Source organism: Aegilops tauschii, chromosome 1 (assembly GCF_002575655.3).
Source record: "Aegilops tauschii subsp. strangulata cultivar AL8/78 chromosome 1, Aet v6.0, whole genome shotgun sequence".
Classification (NCBI taxonomy): Eukaryota; Viridiplantae; Streptophyta; class Magnoliopsida; order Poales; family Poaceae; genus Aegilops; species Aegilops tauschii.
In genome coordinates, this window is record NC_053035.3 from 118,309,722 (window position 1) to 118,328,961 (window position 19,240).

The 19,240-nt window shown below is 46.2% G+C and overlaps 1 protein-coding gene across 3 annotated transcripts; it reads right to left on the reverse strand.

Moving 5' to 3' along the window:
* Positions 1–380: 380 nt before the first annotated feature.
* Positions 381–3,741, reverse strand: LOC109734685 (uncharacterized). Of its 3 annotated transcripts, none has more exons than XM_073509587.1 (7): positions 3,626–3,695; positions 2,985–3,491; positions 2,788–2,901; positions 2,147–2,227; positions 1,194–1,366; positions 1,019–1,115; positions 381–763 (listed from the first exon to the last, which is right to left on the reverse strand). In XM_073509587.1, the coding sequence occupies exons 2-7, from the start codon at positions 3,285–3,287 to the stop codon at positions 650–652; spliced, it is 882 nt and encodes a 293-aa protein (XP_073365688.1). In that variant the 5' UTR covers positions 3,288–3,491; positions 3,626–3,695; the 3' UTR covers positions 381–649. The 3 variants fall into 3 exon arrangements, with proteins under 3 accessions (XP_073365688.1, XP_073365687.1, XP_020149472.1); XM_073509586.1 differs by having other exon boundaries at positions 3,609–3,689; XM_020293883.4 differs by having other exon boundaries at positions 2,985–3,741.
* Between the last annotated feature and the right edge of the window lie 15,499 nt (positions 3,742–19,240).

Consider the following 19,240-nt stretch of genomic DNA (forward strand, 5'->3'; position numbering starts at 1 on the left):
GAAAATATTATTTCCACGTATTGAAAAGAAAAAGTATATACATAGATGTGTGTGTGTGTGTGTAAATTTTGTAAAAAAAAATATAAATTTTGATGAACATATAAGTTCATATGTAATGTATACAAAAAAGATAAATACACACAGATTAAAATGGGCTTTTTGTTTGTTGCTTTCGGGCCAGATATTTATCTTTTTTTGTAGCATGCAAATAATCGAATTACCTGATGAAACCTGTACCTACTTGAAGAGCATGCATATGTATTTGTATAAAAAATTGACCATTTTTTAAATTTTAAATAAATAAATATATTATTATTATTATGCAAAACAGGTCCATGGAGCCCAGCCTCTGCAAAACCACACTCCACTAAACACGCAAATCAACAAAGCTTTCTATATGCTGTACATTCAAAAGTGGAATTGATACAGTAAGCGCTCATAGCCCACAAATTTACAAGATCCGTGTTAATTTCCATACATTCCAATGCCTTCACCATTCACATTTGACTCTTTTTTTTATAGTAGATATAACATCAGTCTGGACTAAGTTCCATGCTCTAAATACTTCGCTAACAAGTGTTTGTGTATTTGTGCAAACTCTTACTGGCATTGCCGTTTTCTTCAAACTCGCCCTGCTACTCAATCACCTTCAGAGGGGAGCGTCGTTGTCGTCCCCGAGGATTGACAGAGAGAATGGTGCGATAGCGATATTGAATGTCGAGGATCCAACCTTGTCAATGTGCTTCATCTCAAAATCACCTTCCTGCAATTCAGAACATTTATTCAGGTCAAGCTTAACTTTTCATATGCCGCAAGACGTAAACATCCAAATGCAACAAACAGCTCAAAACAACTGAGTCGAGGATAAGGTGCCAAGTCTTGGGTATGAGTTCCAGAGATCAAAGAATCATAAGAATCTCTTATGTGGGTAAAAGTTGACCAGTACTGTCTTCTTTAAAAACATGGAGGCATGGGCTGTGAAGAAATTGTGCAAGAAAAGAAACCTGTATCATCTTACCATTCTCCCATTTGGAGTGTTTAGTGGGCATGCGGATGAGTACTCAAAACCCGTCTTTGGGAATATCACAGGTTGCTCTCCCACTACACCAACACCCCTGACAAGAATTGAACAAGTATTATTAGTGTTTTGATTAAGATAATTACAATATGGTGATTATATTACAAGGACTAACCAAACATTCTCTGTCCTTCCATTCGCATCAGTGACAATCCAGTGTCGTCTGAGAAGCTGTACAGCACGCTGAGAATTATTTGTAATTCTGATTCTGTAGGCAAAAAAGAACTTCCCCTTTAAGGGTTGGCTCCGGCTTTCAATATAGACACTCCTGACTTGAACCCTTATCCCCTGTAACATCCAAATTTCTCAACAATATTAGGAAATCAAGTTGAAATTGGTCAACGGTGTAAAGAATTTTTTTATCTATATATCATTAAAATGTAGTACTATGACGAAGATTATGAGAAAATAAGTAGTTCTGATCAATTCCTAGGTTGGTTCAGCTTTTCCTTAACAGCGGAACTTCCAAAAAACATATCCTTACAGCCATCCCAAGTTATACATGTGAAATAGCATCGCACAACCACATCTTTCATGTAAAATAGTTCCCTCCAATAAAATGTAATTGAATCAAAGAATTAACAGGGTTGGGAAGTGGTGCATTGCACATCAACCACGGCACATGTAAATTCAACATGCATGCTAACATGTACAAAAAGTTGGGCGGTAGACCCAACACCAGTAAAGGTTGAGATTATGTTAAAAAGAAAAGAGTGCCATAACATGTGGATTGACCAAGTCGTGCACAAAGCGTGCAGTTTTGACCAAGTGAGGTACAAAGAAATTCCTAGACCCTGACCCTGTTGGCCTCTTATGTTTCTTTCGCTTTTCATAGTAGTTACTAAGTTTCCTAGTGAATTCTTGCTCACATAACTAGCTGGTGTCTTTTCAGCGCTCCAATGATGTCATAGAAAATTATAGTAAACCTTAATGGTGAAGTTCAAACAGCCGAATGATTACCTAGAAAACTCAGCAGATTATGTGTTGTGAAAGGGATATGTCAGAATTCAGTTTTAGAAAATATAACAAAGTTGCAGCATCAGAGAATTATTCAACCAGAAGAAATACCAGAGTTGTAGCATCACTAGAACATTTGAGGAGGGAGTGCGGAGCCAAAATCATCAGTTCATCTCTGTACTTGGCAGCATCCTGAAAAGTTCAAGTGCAGAAAAAAATTATGAACACCATAGAATGCTAAGAGGAGAACAAAACATGTTTGCTTGAGACCAGCAAGACGACAAAATAGCTCTAAGCCTATAAGAGTGAAGTGGTACAAATTGAGCACTAAGTATTGATCACATTGACAGTTCAAACAATGATAACAGAAAAAGGCACAATTTCCAACCATGAGTGGAACAGAGGAGATCGAGTATGGCCGCATGCTTGTTAAAATGTCTGCCTTAAGACTTCCTTTCATTGCAATAGACTCTTCAAACATGAGGGAGAAAAATACAGGCATCCAGTTAAATTGTTGAATCAGTGGTCAGCACAGGAATGGGAGATAGAAGCCGTGCAGCATCGTACTTCTATACTAAGCCGCTGCGTCATTTTGGTTTAATCAGCTATTCTTACCGTAGCTGGATGGTAAGATCCAGCTTTGCCAATGCCTAAAGGGGAATTCTACATGTTCTTGTATGGAAATGTAGCAACTAGAAGCTAGATGTAGCAAAATTGGCAGCAGGAACAATGGCAATGGACGAGTGCACTACCGCAAACCTCTCCTCCTCGACCGCCTTCTTCAGCGAGCGGCGGAGGCGGAGGACGGGCTCTTCTTCCTCGAACAACCTCAACGAGTCCCTCAGCCTCGCCGCCTCCTTGTAATCCTGCAACAAATTGCAACTTATAGTCGCCGAGCAGCGCAGATTTGCATTGGTTGGTAGCAATTTTCGCATTCTGCGGGCTGTACCTCGAGTTGGGCGGCTACGGCGAGCTGCTGCTTGAGCATAGCGTACTTCTGGCTCCTCAACAAGAAGGCCGCCGCCGTCTTGTCACCCTCCGCCTTCCCCGCGGCCTCCTCCGCCTCCTCGTCACTACCCGGCGAGTTGGAGCTCGAGTTGGCATCGGATGACGGTGGGGACGAGGACGCGGCCGCCACGACCGCCCTCCGTGCGGCGGACGAGCTCTGCGGCCATCTCGTTGTTCTTGGACGGCGCCGCATCCATACCGCCGTCGGCGCCGCCGGCGGCGAGCTCAGGCCCACCCACTGCATCCTCTCCCACCGCCCAGGAAAAACCAAATCGAATTAGAGTTCAGCGGCGATTGGATAGGCGACAGATCGCCGCGGTTTCTTGGAGGCAGGCGGGCGAGCGGCTGCCTCAGGCTTTTTCCTCCCCGCTGCTGGCTAAAATTAGCCGCTGTTCTCGGCCCCCATTTCTGTGGCTCCGCCCGTCGCCAACGCCGAGAAACCCCAGCCCTGATATTCTTGCGGATAATTCGTGCGGATTAGCGACTAGCGCATCATCATTGGATGAAACAACAATGTGTTGGAATCAGGAAAGGAAAGATCCCGTCTTGCGGGCAGCACACCCACACGCACGCAGCACGCACAGGGATCCGTTGCCGTCCGTCACTCGCGTCGCCGTCCGTCGGTCACTGTAATATTTACTTCGCCGGCGCTAAAATAATGAATAAATGAAAGGAAAAATAGGTCACCCACCGTTATCGGAGAGGTTGGCTGTGGATAACCCATGGACTAGTAACACATTTCTTGTGAGTTTTCCTTTCCAGAAATTCCCTTTTGAGCTATATTTGGTTTCATCTTTAACCCATGAAAAAGTTCAAAACTCCACGAATTTACATTGTGGTATTATATCCGTCATTTGTGAAAAGAGCCAACGAGGGTAAAACTTTGGAGTCCCCCAAGCTTCTCCTCCCCCTCTCCCTCTCGGCGGCCCCGCTCCGGCGCCATCGCACTCCTCCCCCCGCCGGCTGCCACTCCGGCGCCGGCGTCCACCTCCCCCCGCCGGTTGCCACTTCGGCTCCGGCGTCCACCTCCCCACCTGTGCTCATGGCGTCGGGCTCGCGCAGTCCCCCTTCGGTGTCGTCGGCGTTTCCGCGGGACAGGGTGTCGGGCCTGGGCCTCTCGGCTTCCCAGGGGTCGGCTGGTTCGTCCTCGGCGGCGAGAGGGCCGGTGGCGCGGGAGGCGCCGGCTGTGGCTGGGCATGCCGAGGGTTGGCGTCGTCCTGGTCCATCGCGTAAGGCCATGTGGCGTCGGCGTCGCGCGCTCAGGCGCCAGCAGGAGGCTGGCGCTCCTCGCAGATCTGGGTCGCCCTCGTCTTTGAAGTTGCGACTGATCCCGCCGGACCTCCATGGCATCTGCTTCCGCTGTTTCGAGGAGGGCCACCGGCGCCAGGACTGCAGCAACCCTGCGATGTGCATCCGTTGTGGAGGCGCCGGCCACGTTTCGTCCCAGTGTTTGGAGCCGCGCAGCCCCATCTCCGCGGATGAGCTGCGTCGCATTGTCATCGCTAGAGTGGCCAGGAAGGAGTCGGCGCCGCGTCTGCCGCCAGCCATTCGGAGGAGATTGATGGAGCCTAGGCTGAGCGCACCGGCGGTGCCACTCTCGCCAGTCGCGCCCAATCTCCTCCCAATGGCCCTTGGGGCAGCACCTCTGTCGTCTCCTTCGGAGATTTGTGTGCTGCAAAGGTCGGAGGACATGGATGATCTCGTATGCCGGCTGCAGCTCACGGTGCTGATGTACGTGGGCGGGGCGGGGCCGCCGGTCTCCTGTGAGGATGCGGCCAAGGCGATTGCAGCACAATTGAATATTCCTAGGTTCAGGTTTTCTGTTCACAAATTTCACCCTGAGGACTTTTTGGTTGTCTTCGCGGCGCACCAATTCAGGAACATGGCGTTGGCTGTTCCGTCGATTGAGCACCAGGGAGTCAAGTTGTTCATCAAGCCATGGCTTGGGCAGGCACAGGCAACACCGAGGTTGATGCGAGTGCAGGTTGATATCATGATTGATGGAGTGTCGTCCCACGCGTGGTCGCAGCACACGGCGACGGAGATTCTGGGAAGCGCATGTTTGATTGATAGTCTGGCACCGGAGACGGCGAGCAGGGAGGATCTTTCGCTCTTCAAGCTGAGAGCTTGGTGCGTAGACCTTGATGAGGTGCCGGTTTTCCCTCGACTTTGGGTGTCAGAGGCGGTAGAGACAATGCATGACCCGGCAACGCGGAGGCCTTCTTTTCGCCAGCTCTTGGAGTATCCCACGCTGGTGCATATTGGGAGGATGCGTGACTTCTCGCCGCCGGAGCTTTGGAGAGGGAGGTCAGGGTCCAATGACGGGAGTGAACAGAGTGGACTGCCTGACAGTTCTCTTGGATCGCAGCTCGGCGGCGACTGGGTGGTGCAGCTTTGGTCGCGTGGTGCTAGAGATGCCAGAGGCACAGGCCGCGAACAACGCAGTCCGGCGAGCGGCGGCACCGGCGGAGGGACGGGGCGATCCTACCGGACCGTTCTGGAAGGCAGGGTGGGGCCCTCGGATTGGAGGCTTCCGCACATGGGCGCAGGTCAGCCAGCTGCTGTGGTGGGCGAGGAAGGAAACTTTGCGACCATGACCGAGGGGCTCCCGAGGTTTTCAAACGCGCCGAGGACTCAGACGGGCACACTAGCCACCAGGAGAGCGACACCTGGCGATCGGGTTGCCTCGGATCCGTTGGCAAAGGTGGGTGAGGAGATCGAAGTACCAGACAGCTCGGCTTTTGCAGAAGATCAGGCTCGGGCAGAGCAGGATGATGTGGTGCCAGGATCAGGGGCGGGAACAGGGCAGATGATTACCACCAATCAGGATCCGGATGTGAGGGAGGAACTGCATGTGGACGAGGCCACGGGCGACAAGAATCTGGAGGGGCCCACACAGCTGGAGCGCAGTACGGCTTTGGGCGATGCGCTGCCTGTCTCGCAGGATCCGGTGCAGCCTGTTACCCCGCAGGCCCGCCCAATCCTGGTGGGTGATCATGAGACGGAGCCGCAGAATATCGATGCCCAGCAGATCGATGTGGTGGGTCACGAGCAGCGATCGTCCAATGGATGGGCGCCTGTCGCGGATATTCTGCAAACTTCCATGGAAGGACAGCCAATGAGGAAGGCGGATGTTGTCCCCACCTCGATTCATGTAGCCATGCAGCTGAACGTGGAGGGGGCAAGCACTGTTGGTGACATGACCACGTACACTGCATGCACTGATTTGGAGCTGATTGGCATGGAACATGGCGCCAGAAACGCTGGATTGGCGATTGATTCTATAGAGGCTAGCCTCTCAAACAAAGAGCAACTAGTGCTGAGCAACATCAAGACCTTTTGTGCGGGTTTACTAAAAAAGTTGGCACCACCATTGCTCAAAGAATTCGAGGGGCTAGGGGGGTGAAGCCAGGCCAGGATCCGTTCACACCCCGGCGCACAACCAGGTCGCTGGGGGTGGGAGGCCCGCGCAAAACTAAAGCCTCGGCTGCAGAGACAGTGTTATTGAAAACTCTAGGCTTTGATTGTGAGGACTTAGTTGTCTCAGAAGATGCTCTTGGACAGCTGAGGCAGGTGTTTGACTCGCCACTACAGGAGCAGCAGCTTAGGGCCATTACGGCCATCTTTGGCAAGGCGATTCCTTTCAATATGGGGGCGAGATGGAGAGAACCGAGCTGGCAGTGGTGTAGGGGAGAGGACGTGTACTGACATGGGAGGCTCTTCTTTCCTATGTCATACAACGCTATGGAGTTGGTATGTTGGAACGTGAGGGGACTGAACAGCCCCGCCAAAAGGAAAGCACTTAGGGAGTTTGTTGGCTCGATTCATACGGCCATCATATGTATATTAGAGACTAAGCTAGAGGTGGTCGATCAATTTGTAATAATGCAATGTCTTGGGCCGGCGTATGATGGTTTCTTTTACCTTCCTGCCTCAGACACCCGGGGAGGAATTTTTGTCGCTTGGGATTCTACTAAGGTGCAGTTGACAAATTTTGTCAATGACACTAACTTTACCACGGGTTACGTCACCCCCTTAGAAGGGTCGGCTTGGTGGCTAATAGTGGTGTATGGTCCTCAGGAGGACGCAGAGAAAACTCACTTTTTGGAGGAACTCACGGCTCGACGACAGCTCTGTCCGAGGTCTTGGCTTGTCATTGGAGATTTCAATATGATCCTGCACGCACAGGACAAGAGCAACGCTCTCCTAGACCGTAGGATGATGAGTAGGTTCAAGCGCTTCATGGACGATAATGCACTCAAAGAGCTTTTCCTTCACGGGCGCAGATTCACTTGGAGCAGCGAACGGGAGGTACCTACTCTAACCAAAATTGACAGAGCCTTTGTGTCCATTGAATGGGAGTTGGATCATCCGGAATGCCTCTTGCAAGCCCTTTCTACTTCGACCTCTGACCATTGCCCCCTATATTTGGCCATGGAAGAACGATTGCATTACAAGAAAAGGTTCAGGTTTGAGAAGTTCTGGACGAAACTCGATGGTTTTCTGGATGTTGTGAAGGAAGCTTGGGTCTGTGATAGCGACATCACGGATCCTTTTCACAGATTGGATGTGCTGCTCAGGAACACTGCGAGAGCCTTTGATGCATGGGGATAGAAAAAAGTGGGAAATATTAAGCTACAGATTGCAGTGGCTAACCTGGTCATTATGCGGTTTGACTGTGCGCAAGAGAGCCGGCTGCTATCGGAGGAGGAGCGAGGTCTGAGGAGCAAACTTAAACACGTGGTGCTGGGCCTTGCTTCCCTGGAGAGAACGATTGCGCGACAAAGGTCGAGGATTACCTGGTTGTAGGATGGGGACGCAAATTCGCAATTGTTCCATCTGGTGACCAACGGGAGGAGAATGAAGAACTTCATCCCAGCGCTTCATGTAGGAGGATAGGTCATCACAGATCGGCAGGGCAAAGAGGAGGATTTCTTTAATGCCTATAGAGATTTACTGGGGAGAGATGAGGCCCGAGAACACTCACTCGACCTTGAGGCTTTAGGCATTCAATCTGTCAATCTTGCTGATCAGGAGCTTATTTTCTCGGAGGAAGAAATTTGGGAGGTGGTGAAGGAGATGCCGTCGGACAAAGCCCCGGGCCAAGATGGCTTTATTGGCCTGTTTTTCCAAAATGCGTGGGAGATCATTAAAGGAGATTTGATCGCAGCTTTGCGCAAGTTTTTTCTGGGCAACGGTGTTGGTTTTGGGCGGCTAAACCAGGCTATCATAACGCTCATTCCTAAATCACCTGAGGCGTGCGGCATCAACGACTTCAGGCCAATTAGCCTTGTCCATAGCATGCCAAAACTTGCGTCCCAGCTGCTGGCAACCGGATTAAGGCCGAGAATGGGGGAGCTGGTGCATATAAATCAATCTGCGTTCATAAAAGGCCGAAACATACATGACAACTTTCTGTTGGTCCGGCAAATGGCTAGAAGATTGCATAAAAGGAAGGCCAAAGGTGTTTTGCTGAAGCTAGACATTTCTAGGGCTTTTGATTCGCTATCCTGGCCTTTCCTTTTTGAGGTTCTTAGAGCAAAAGGGTTCCAGGAGCACTGGATAGCATGGATCAGTTCGTTGCTCACATCGGCAAGTTCTAGAGTGGTGGTTAATGGATCGGCCAGGCCAAAATTCATGCATGCAAAGGGGCTGAGGCAAGGAAATTCTATATCACCCCTTCTTTTCTTCATTGCCATGGACGTGTTAACAGAGATTGTGATCAAGGCCCATGATTCCCAAGTGTTGAGTAGCATGAAGGGCTGTAACCCAATGCAGCGCTTATCTCTATACGCGGACAATGTGGTGTTCTTCATCAGACCCACTGTGTCAGATTTGTTCTTTGTTAAGGAGGTGCTTGGGATCTTTGGAGAAGCTTCGGGACTGGAAGTCAATTACAACAAATCGGCGGCTATTATGATCAGAGCAGAGGACGAGGATGAACAGCTAGTGAAGGAGGCCTTGCCATGGAAGATGGAGACTTTTCCATGCAAATACCTAGGCTTACATCTTAGTATCAAGCAGCTAAAGAGATCAGAGTGGCAGCTGGTAGTGGATGCAGCACTTCGTATTGTCCCGGGATGGCAAAGAGGGTTCGTGACTAGGCCCGGAAGATTGATTCTGGTCAACCAGGTGATGAGGGCAAGGGCGACCCACAATCTGATCGTTGTCGAGGCTCCAAAATGGGCTTTAGAGCGGGTGGACAAGGGCTGCAAAGCCTTCTTCTGGGCTGGATCAGAGGAACTTCATGGTGGCCACTGTTTGGTGTCATGGAAGCGTGTATGTAGACCCAAAGAGCTTGGAAGGCTGGGAGTGATTGACCTATGCAGGCAAGGGATTGCACTCAGAATGAGATGGGAGTGGTTATCTAGGACAGACGACACGAGACCGTGGCAAGGTTTGAACTAGACCCCGGACAAACAAGCAAGTGCAGTGTTTGCTACTCTTGTGAAGTGGCAGGTTGGCGAGGGAACGAAAGTGTTGTTCTGGAAAGATAGATGGATCAGCGGGGCTACAATCGGCGAGCTGGCACTGCCGGTATATAAACAAGTCAAAACACAAATTGTGAATAAAAGGTGAGTGAAGGATGCGTTGTGGATGCATGGATGGACGGATGACATCGCAGGCCAGCTATGCACGGAAGGGCTGGCGCAATTCATTCACTTGTCGGAGATTCTGATTGATATGCAGCTGGAGCCTGGGACCGAGGACAAGCCAATCTGGTCCTGGAACCGGGAAGGAGTCTACACAGCGTCTTCGGCTTACAAGATGCTTTGCATGGGAGGGATCAGGTTTCAAGCTTATGCGGCCATATGGAAGTGTTGGGCACCGCTAGTGTGCAAGCTTTTCATGTGGCTGGCGGTGCAATACAGGTTCTGGATGGCAGACAGACGGCTTCATCATGGTTTACAGAACCAAAGATCACCATGCTATCTTTGCGATCAGGAGGAAGACACTGTGGATCACATCACTATGCAGTGTGTGTTTGCGAGGCAGGTGTGGTACATCCGCTTCTGCAGAATGAGCATCAACCCGGACCTTTGCCCGACACAGCATTCCACAATCAGCGACTGGTGGAATACCACGAGGAAGCATATCACGAAGAGGCAGAGGAAGGGTTTTGACTCGGTGGTCACTTCGATCTGCTGGAACATATGGAAACAACGTAATGGGAGGGTCTTTGGGAGGACTGACTTAAGGAATGTTGGTGGAACCGTGGACTTGATTTGGCAAGAATTAGAGCTGTGGTCTAGAGCAGGAGCTGCCGGAGTATCTACGTGGTGTGAGTAGTAGGGTAGAGTGTCAATGAGCGGAGGGTACGGTGAAGGCATCATTTGAGGGCCATCTACCTACCGTGTAATCTCTTGTACATAACTTTCTCTTCTTCTATAAAGCTATGGTACGCCTTTGGCGTACCCTAAAAAAACATTGCGGTATTATAAAGAACTAATGCCCGTCACATACTCTGTGGAGAGCAGATACCATGGCATGATTCATCAGTGGTTCAACCGATAAATATACTTTGGATGTGACACAATTATAGCCACAGATTTCAAAAAGAAAAATGATGCATGTATATCTCGAGGGACGGAAGACGTTTGGTTGGTAAACAGTTTTCATGGATTCAAGATTCACATCTTTTCGAAGGTTTTTTTGTTTCGCTCACACTTCCTCTTGAGGGAAAATTTGCATTCACACTGTCTGGGTCTTGCTCCACTCTTTCGTGCTAGTCATCACCATGATTTTGTCACATTTGCTCATCGTCATGCCATTCTCTTTGGACCCAACCACGCTTGTAGTCAAAAGCACTCGTCCAATGCATGAATTGCCTTCCCATCACCTATTCTCTATGTGCCTCCCCGTGCTTTTCTGCACTATTTTCACAAAGGAATTTTGCAAGCTCGTTTAGGGGTGGATGGATGAAGAAGTTGCTTCATGGAGAATACGCACATTTTTTTCTTCTTGCTAGAGTGTCTTCCCTCTCAAAAAAAACTTCATCTAGATGTCTTTGTTTTTTTCTAGTTAGATTATTTGCTTCTAGTCAATTCATTACAAATCTTTGTGAGAGCTTATTGCCAAGTGAGCTGAGTTGACAAAACATTCTCTCTGCCTTGAACTCGGTCTCTCCGACATAAACCACATTTGTTCCACCGAGATGCAATCAACATTGCACATTTGTTCATCGGTACAACCGAACAGGACATACCCGGGAACATCGATATGATCTTTCTATGATAACTCCATCTCAGATTCATCGATGGATATAAATCGGAGACACCGATTTCACTATAGAAAGAACTTTTTGTCAAAACCCATTTATTTCTTTTCCAGCTTGATTCTTTCCCTCTGCCTACATCTGAAGCTAAATCATGGCTAGTTATGTGATACGTCTCCAACATATCTATAATTTTAGATTGTTCCATGCTATTATATTATCTGTTTTGGATGTTTTATATGCATTAATATGCTATTTTATATGATTTTTGAGACTAGCCTATTAACCTAGAGCCCAGTGCCAGTTTCTGTTTTTCCTTGTTTTAGAGTTTCGCAGAAAAGGAATACCAAACGGAGTCCAAACGGAATAAAACTTTCTCGATGATTTTTCTTGGACCAGAAGACACCCAGGAGACTTGGAGTGCAAGTCAGAAGAGCCACGAGGCGGCCACAAGGGTGGTGGGCGCCCCCCCAACCTTGTGGGCCCCTCGTAGACCCCCTGACCTAGATCTTCCTCCTATATATACTCTTATACCCCAAAAACATCCAGGGGAGCCACGAAACCACTTTTCCACCGCCGCAACCTTCTGTACCCGTGAGATCCCATCTTGGGGCCTTTTCCGTCATCCTGCCGGAGAGGGATTCGATCATGGAGGGCTTCTATATCAACACCATTGCCTCTCCGATGAAGCGTGAGTAGTTTACCTCAGACCTACGGGTCCATAGCTAGTAGCTAGATGGCTTCTTCTCTCTCTTTGATTCTCAATACAAAGTTCTCCTCGATGTTCTTGGAGATCTATTCGATGTAATACTCTTTTGCGGTGTGTTTGCCGAGATCCGATGAATTGTGGATTTATGATCAGCTTATCTATGAATATTATTTGAATCTCCTCTGAATTCTTATATGCATGATTTGATATCTTTGCAAGTCTCTTCGAACTATCGATTTGGTTTGGCCAACTAGATTGATTTTTCTTGCAATGGGAGAAGTGCTTAGCTTTGGGTTCAATCTTGCGGTGTCCTTTCCTAGTGATAGTACGGGCAGCAAGGCACGTATTGTATTGTTGCCATCGAGGATAAAAAGATGGGATTTTCATCATATTGCTTGAGTTAATTCCTCTACATCATGTCATCTTAAGGCATTACTCCGTTCTTTATGAACTTAATACTCTAGATGCATGCTGGATAGCGGTTGATGTGTGGAGTAATAGTAGTAGATGCAGAATCGTTTCGGTCTACTTGACACGGACGTGATGCCTATACTCATGATCATTGCCTTAGATATCGTCATAACTTTGCGCTTTTCTATCAATTGCTTGGCAGTAATTTGTTCACCCGCCGTAATATTTTCTATCTTGAGAGAAGCCTCTAGTGAAACCTATGGCCCCCAGGTCTATTTTCCATCATACAAGTTTCCGATCTACAATTCTAGTTTCCTATTTACTTTCTTTGCAATCTTTTACTTTCCGTTCCATAAACCAAAAATATTACTTTACCGTTTATCCATCTCTATCAGATCTCACTTTGCGAATAACCATGAAGGGATTGACAACCCCTTTGTCGCGTTGGTTGCAAGTTGGTGTTTGTTTGTGTAGGTATTCGGTGGCTTGTTGTGTTGTGTCCTACTGGATTGATACATTGGTTCTCAAAACTGAGGGAAATACTTACGCTACTTTGCTGCATCACCCTTTCCTCTTCAAGGAAAAAACCAGCGCAAGCTCAAGAGGTAGCATTGTGCCTCTCGAGGAGCATGCCTATTTGACCAATAACCTTGGAGCTAGACCCTTCTTGGAAATTGATGTCAAAGGAGGAGAGAGATGCACATCAAAGCTTACTTACAAATCTCTTCCTATAACAAAAGGGATACCCTAAAGGGAGAGAGATGCATTTTATAAGAGGAGAGAATTCTACATGTTTCTAAGAGGGGAAACATGTTCTTGATCCTAGTTGATCCATTTTCTAGGAAGTTGTATTTGCTATGGTTTCTGCTCTGATTTTGTCTCACCCTACCTACTCCCAATATCCAATGCTAGATTCAGGGGGAGAGGAAGTTCAAGATTAGGAGATAAAATCGTCTTTGGAACTCTATTGTAAAACTTGTTTGATCTTTTAGGGACATGATTGCACCTAAAGAAGCATTCACCTAGTGATGCTTACTTCCGTACATGTCATCCCAATCTTGGTATTCTTGTTGGTCTTGTGTCTATTCTTCTTTGAAGAGATTATCTTGTGTTATCCAACCTTGTTTTTGCAAGCTAGTCTCTTCAGGAAATTGATCAAGGACCTAAATGTAAGTATGTGCATCTCACTCATGTGCATGATGACCTCTTTCTAATTGCACATATTGTTTGGAAGAAGAAATCATGAACTTGAAGATACTACTGTCTCATTCTTTTGCTCTGATGCATATAGCCAAGACACATATAACTCATTACAAATTCCTTTCTATTGTGCATTCACATTCCATGAGCTTTATCACTTATATGATTGCACACTTGTAGAGGGAGCATATGCATGTTACATGTTTTCTCAAAGTTGTCATACATTTTCTGTTATATCTCTATTTGAAGCTTTGACGTATGTTGTCATCAATTATCAAAGAGGGGGAGACTGAAAGCACACTTGCTCCCTTGGTGGTTTTGGTAATTCATGTCAACATACATATTGTGGACTAATACTTTTACCTAGTATATTCCAGGAAAGTTTAACATTGGCATGGCAAATGACATGAGGATGTGGACCCCTTCAAAATGCTAAGGACATGGATTGGCAAAAGCTCCAAGACTCTACATTTTTGGTTAAGTGATCCAAGATCACATTGAGTCCATAAAAAAGCCAGTACTATTAAAAGGAGATGAGGTTTTGACCATGACTCAATTGCTCAAGTGCTTGATGATATTGCTCCAAAAACCCTCAACCACTTTCTCAAAATCATATATGTCCAAACCCTAAATAGCCAACTCGATCCCACGGAAAGCATTCCATCCGGACACACCGAGTTGATCCTATACACTGCCAAAGCCAAACCCTAGAATTTCGGTCTCACCGAGATTGCGGTCGGTCTCACCGAGTCACAGTGACCAAGTTTGTGTAAGCCAATTCGTTCACTTCGGAATCAACAAGTTGAACTGATCGGAACTACCGAAATGAAGTCTTGCCTACGTTATCGCATTTTAGTCTGTCCGAGATTTCCACTTCAATCCCACTGGAAAGCCCAATGTTTATATCTTTTACACAGGTCGCTCTCACTGAGTTTTTGCGTCGGTGTCACCGAGTTGAGTCAACAGTGTGTGACGGTTGGATTTTGGGTGAAGGCTATAAATACCCTCCACCCTCACCTACTCTCAAAGAGAGCCATCAGAACAAATCTACACTTCCATCATTCATTTTCTGAGAGAGAACCACCTACTCATGTGTTGAGATCAAGAGATTCCAATCCAACCATTTGAACCATGATTTCTAGCCTCCTCAAGTTGCTCTCTGCGCCAATCCTTCTCCTACCCAAGCCAAATATGTGAGAGAGTGATTGAGTGTTGAGGAGACTATCATTTGAAGCACAAGAGCAAGGAGTTCATCATCAACGACACCATCTATTACCTTTTGGAGAGTGGTGTCTCCTAGATTGGTTAGGTGTCACTTGGGAGCCTCCAAGATATTGTGGAGTTGAACCAAGGAGTTTGTAAGGGCAACAAGATCACCTATTTCGTGAAGATCTACCTCGAGTGAGGCTAGTCCTTCGTGAACGTAAGCCATGGTGGAATAGACAACGTTGCTTCTTCGTGGGTGGAGCCCTCTGTGGACTCGCGCAGCCATTACCCTCTGTGGGTTGAAGTCTCCATCAACATGGACGTACGATAGCACCACCTATCGAAAGCACGCCAAAAACCACTGTGTCTTCATTTCGTTTTATCTTCCATATCTACACATTTTACTTTCCGCACTATTACATGTTGTATTCTTTCCGCTGCTCTATCTTTAGATATGCATGTGTAGGAAATTTTGGGTGTATCTTAATTAGTGCCAAAATCCACCTAAGTTTCAAGAAAACAAAAAAACTACACCTTTCGTTGTTAAGATTCTATTCACCCCCCCCTCTAGACCTATCTTCTCGATCGTACAGTGTTGCTGCAGAGGCCCGCTGTTTGGGAGCTACAATCTGGTAAAGAGAATGAAAAGGAGGGATGATCCAACCGTGTGGCATCGTATTCATCAATTAGAAGCTATATATCCTTTGGTTTACCTAACCTAAAGATTGAGGTCATTCTGCTCTGTGTTTCTTAATCTTCTCGGATATAATAAAATTCCTTTTTGGTAGCGTTTTGGTCAAAAAATATATTAATTTAATCAGGGCTCATTTGATTCATGTGAAATTCATAGGATTTCTGGAGGATTTGAATCCTTAGGATTATTTTCCTAGAGCGATAGTTTGATTCACATGAATGCAATCCAAAGGGATTTTATAATAGTATACATTTATACTCTATTTTTGGAGGAAATTTTCATTTGCTTAAACCTCTTGGTAGATATTGCATTTTCCTGTCCAAAATTCTACATTTTTTGTAGTCCTCTAGTATATAAGAGGACGTGATACTTTATTCCTTCACTGTGTCATAGGGCATCTCCGATCCTCTCTGCTACGACGTCATCCACAACACACCGCACCATGCCAAAGTCATGGTTCTCCATCACGGCAAGCAGCGGCTCAAGATCCCCTTCAAGATCCAGATCTTGGCGCCGCCAGCTTCACTCTCCGGGGCCCTCGATCTCTACCACAACCAGCTCCTTAATTAGAGAAGGAGGAGGTCATCATCTCCTCCAACGACGAGGAGGATCAGCCGACGCATCAGTCACGCCTCCTGGGAGGCGACGAGGACGGACAAGGAGTACCAACGGCAAATGGAGCTCATGATCGAGTAGTCATTGTGATACCACCGCCCTCGCCACCGCCCTCGCCGCCACTAGCCCGCATGAAGGAGGAGCCGACGTCTTCGCCTTGCCGGCCTATCAAGGTGGATCCGGTGTCCCATGATGCAACCGTGACGTCCAAAATTGGATGTACCGTGAAGGAGGAGTTTGTGTCGTCGTCACTCTACGTCTTGCAGGACAAAGGCCATGAAGGAGGAGGTTCCCCCGGCGATCGCGGAGGCACGCGACCGCCTCTGATGTCTACTACGCAACCTTCTTCTTCTAGACTCGTGTTGGTCCTCCAAGCGCAGAGTTTTGTAGGACAGTAGCAATTTTCCCTCAAGTGGATGGCCTAAGGTTTATCAATCCGTAGGAGGCATAGGATGAAGATGGTCTCTCTCAAACAACCCTGCAACCAAATAACAAAGAGTCTCTTGTGTCCCAAACACACCCAATACAATGGTAAATTGTATAGGTGCACTAGTTCGGCAAAGAGATGGTGATAAAAGTGTAATATGGATAGTAGATATAGTTTTTTGTAATCTGAAAATATAAAAACAGCACGGTAACTAGTAACAAAAGTGAGCAAAAACGGCATTGCAATGCTTGAAAACAAGGCCTAGGGTTCATACTTTCACTAGTGCAAAGTCTCTCAACAATGATAACATAATTAAATCATATGGCAATCCCTCAACATGCGACAAAGAGTCACTCTAAAGTTCCTATCGCAAAGAACATAAGATGAAATTGTTTGTAGGGGATGAAACCGCCTCAAAGTTATTCTTTCTGATCAATCCATTGAGCTATTCCTATAAGTGTCACAAACAGCCCTAGAGTTCGTAGTAAAATAACACCATAGGATACGCATCAATCAACCCTAATATCACCTAGATACTCCAATGTCACCACAAGTATCCGTGGTTCAATTATACGATATGCATCATACCACTTCAAATTCATAATATTCAATCCAACACAAAGAACCTCAAAGAGTGCCCCAAGATCTCTACCGGAGAAACAAGGATGAAAATGTGCATCAACCCCTATGCATAGATTACCCCAATTTCACCTCGGGAATCCACGAGTTGAGTGCCAAAACATACATCAAATGAATCAATAGAACACCCCATAGTCACCATGGGTATCCCACGCAAGACATACATCAAGTGTTCTCAAATCCATAAAAGTATACAATCCGGTAATAGTAAAACCTCAAAGGTAAAACTCAATTCATCACAAGAAGATAGAGGGGAGAAACACCATATGATCCAACTATAGTAACAAAGGTTGCGGTACATCAAGATTGTGCCAAATCAAGAACACGAGAGCGAGAGAGAGAGAGAGATCAAACACATAGCTACTGGTACATACCCTCAGCCCAGAGGGTGAACTACTCCCTCCTCGTCATGGAGACCGCCGAGATGATGAAGATGGCCTCCGACGATGGTTTTCCCCTCCGGCAGGGTGCCGGAATGGGCTCCCGATTGGTTTTTCGTGGCTACAGAGGCTTACGGCGGCGGAACATCCGGTCTAGGTTTCTTTTCGGAGGTTTCTATATTTATAGGAATTTTTGGCATCGGAAACAAGTCAGGGGGGTTCTCGAGGAGTCCACAAGCCAGGGGCGCGCCCCCTAGGCTTGTGGTCACCTTGGAATTCTTCTGGCCCAACTCTGATGCTTCGTGGGTCTCTTCTGGTCCATAAAAAATCACCGTAAATTTTCTACTCGTTTGGACTCTGTTTGATATTCTTTTTCTGTAAAACTCAAAAAACGGAAAAAAACCAGAAACTGACACTGGGCTCTAGGTTAATAGGTTAGTCCAAAAAATAATATAAAATAGCATATTAATGCATATAAAACATCCAAAACATATAATATAATAGCATGGAACAATAAAAAATTATAGATACATTGGAGACGTATCAAACATCCCCAAGCTTAATTCATGCTCGTCCTCGAGTAGGTAAATGATAAAAACAGAATTTTTTATGTGGAATGCTACCTAACATATTTATCCATGTAATCTTCTTTATTGTGGCAAGAATATTCAGATCCATAAGTTCAAAACAAAAGTTTAATATTGACATAAAAGCAATAATACTTCAAGCATACTAATGAAGCAATCATGTCTTCTCAAAATAACATGGCCAAAGAAAGTTATCCCTACAAAATCATATAGTCTGGCTATGCTCTATCTTTATCACACAAAATATTTCATTATGCACAACCCCGATGACAAGCCAAGCAATTGTTTCGTACTTTTAATGTTCTCAAGCTTTTTCAACTTTCACGCAATGCATGAGCATGAGCCATGGATATAGCACTATGGGTGGAATAGAGTATGGTGGAGGTTGTGAGGAGAAGACTAAAAGGAGAAAGTCTCACATCAACTAGGCAAATTAATGGGCTATGGAGATGCCCATCAATTGATATCGATTCAAGTGAGTAGGGATTGCCATGCAACGGATGCACTAGAGCTATAAGTGTATGAAAGCTCAAAATGAAACTAAGTGGGTGTGCATCCAACTTGCTTGCTCACGAAGACCTAGGGTAATTTGAGGAAGCCCATCATTGGAATATACAAGCCAAGTTCTATAATGAAAAATTCTCACTAGTATATGAAAGTAATAAAATAGGAGACTCTCTATCATGAAGAACATGGTGCTACTTTGAAGCACAAGTGTGGAAAAAGGATAGTAACATTGTCCCTTCTCTCTTTTTCTCTCATTTTTTTCTTTGGGCTCTTTGGGCTCTTTTTTTATTTTGGGCTCTTCGGCCTCTCTTTTTTAAGTCCGGAGTCTCATCCCAACTTGTGAGGGAATCATAGCTTCCATCATCCTTTCCTCACATGGGACAATGCTCTAATAATGATGATCATCACACTTTTATTTACTTACAACTCAAGAAATACAACTCGATACTAGAACAAAATATGACTCTATATGAATGCCTCCGGCGGTGTACCGGTATGTGCAATGATCAAGAGTGACATGTATAAAAAATATGAATGGTGGCCAAGCCACAAATACTATGCCAACTACATGATCATGCAAAGCAATATGACAATGATGGTATGTATC

What these genes read in the sequence shown, in the direction of transcription:
- LOC109734685 (XM_020293883.4), bottom strand. Translation starts at nt 3,287, where the DNA reads ATGCAGTGGGTGGGCCTGAGCTCGCCGCCGGCGGCGCCGACGGCGGTA. An exon ending in TCGAGGAGGAGAGGTTTGCG is followed by an intron (nt 2,228 to 2,787) that starts GTAGTGCACTCG and finishes TGAACTTTTCAG; the next exon opens with GATGCTGCCAAGTACAGAGA. An exon ending in ACACTCCAAATGGGAGAATG is followed by an intron (nt 764 to 1,018) that starts GTAAGATGATAC and finishes TCTGAATTGCAG; the next exon opens with GAAGGTGATTTTGAGATGAA.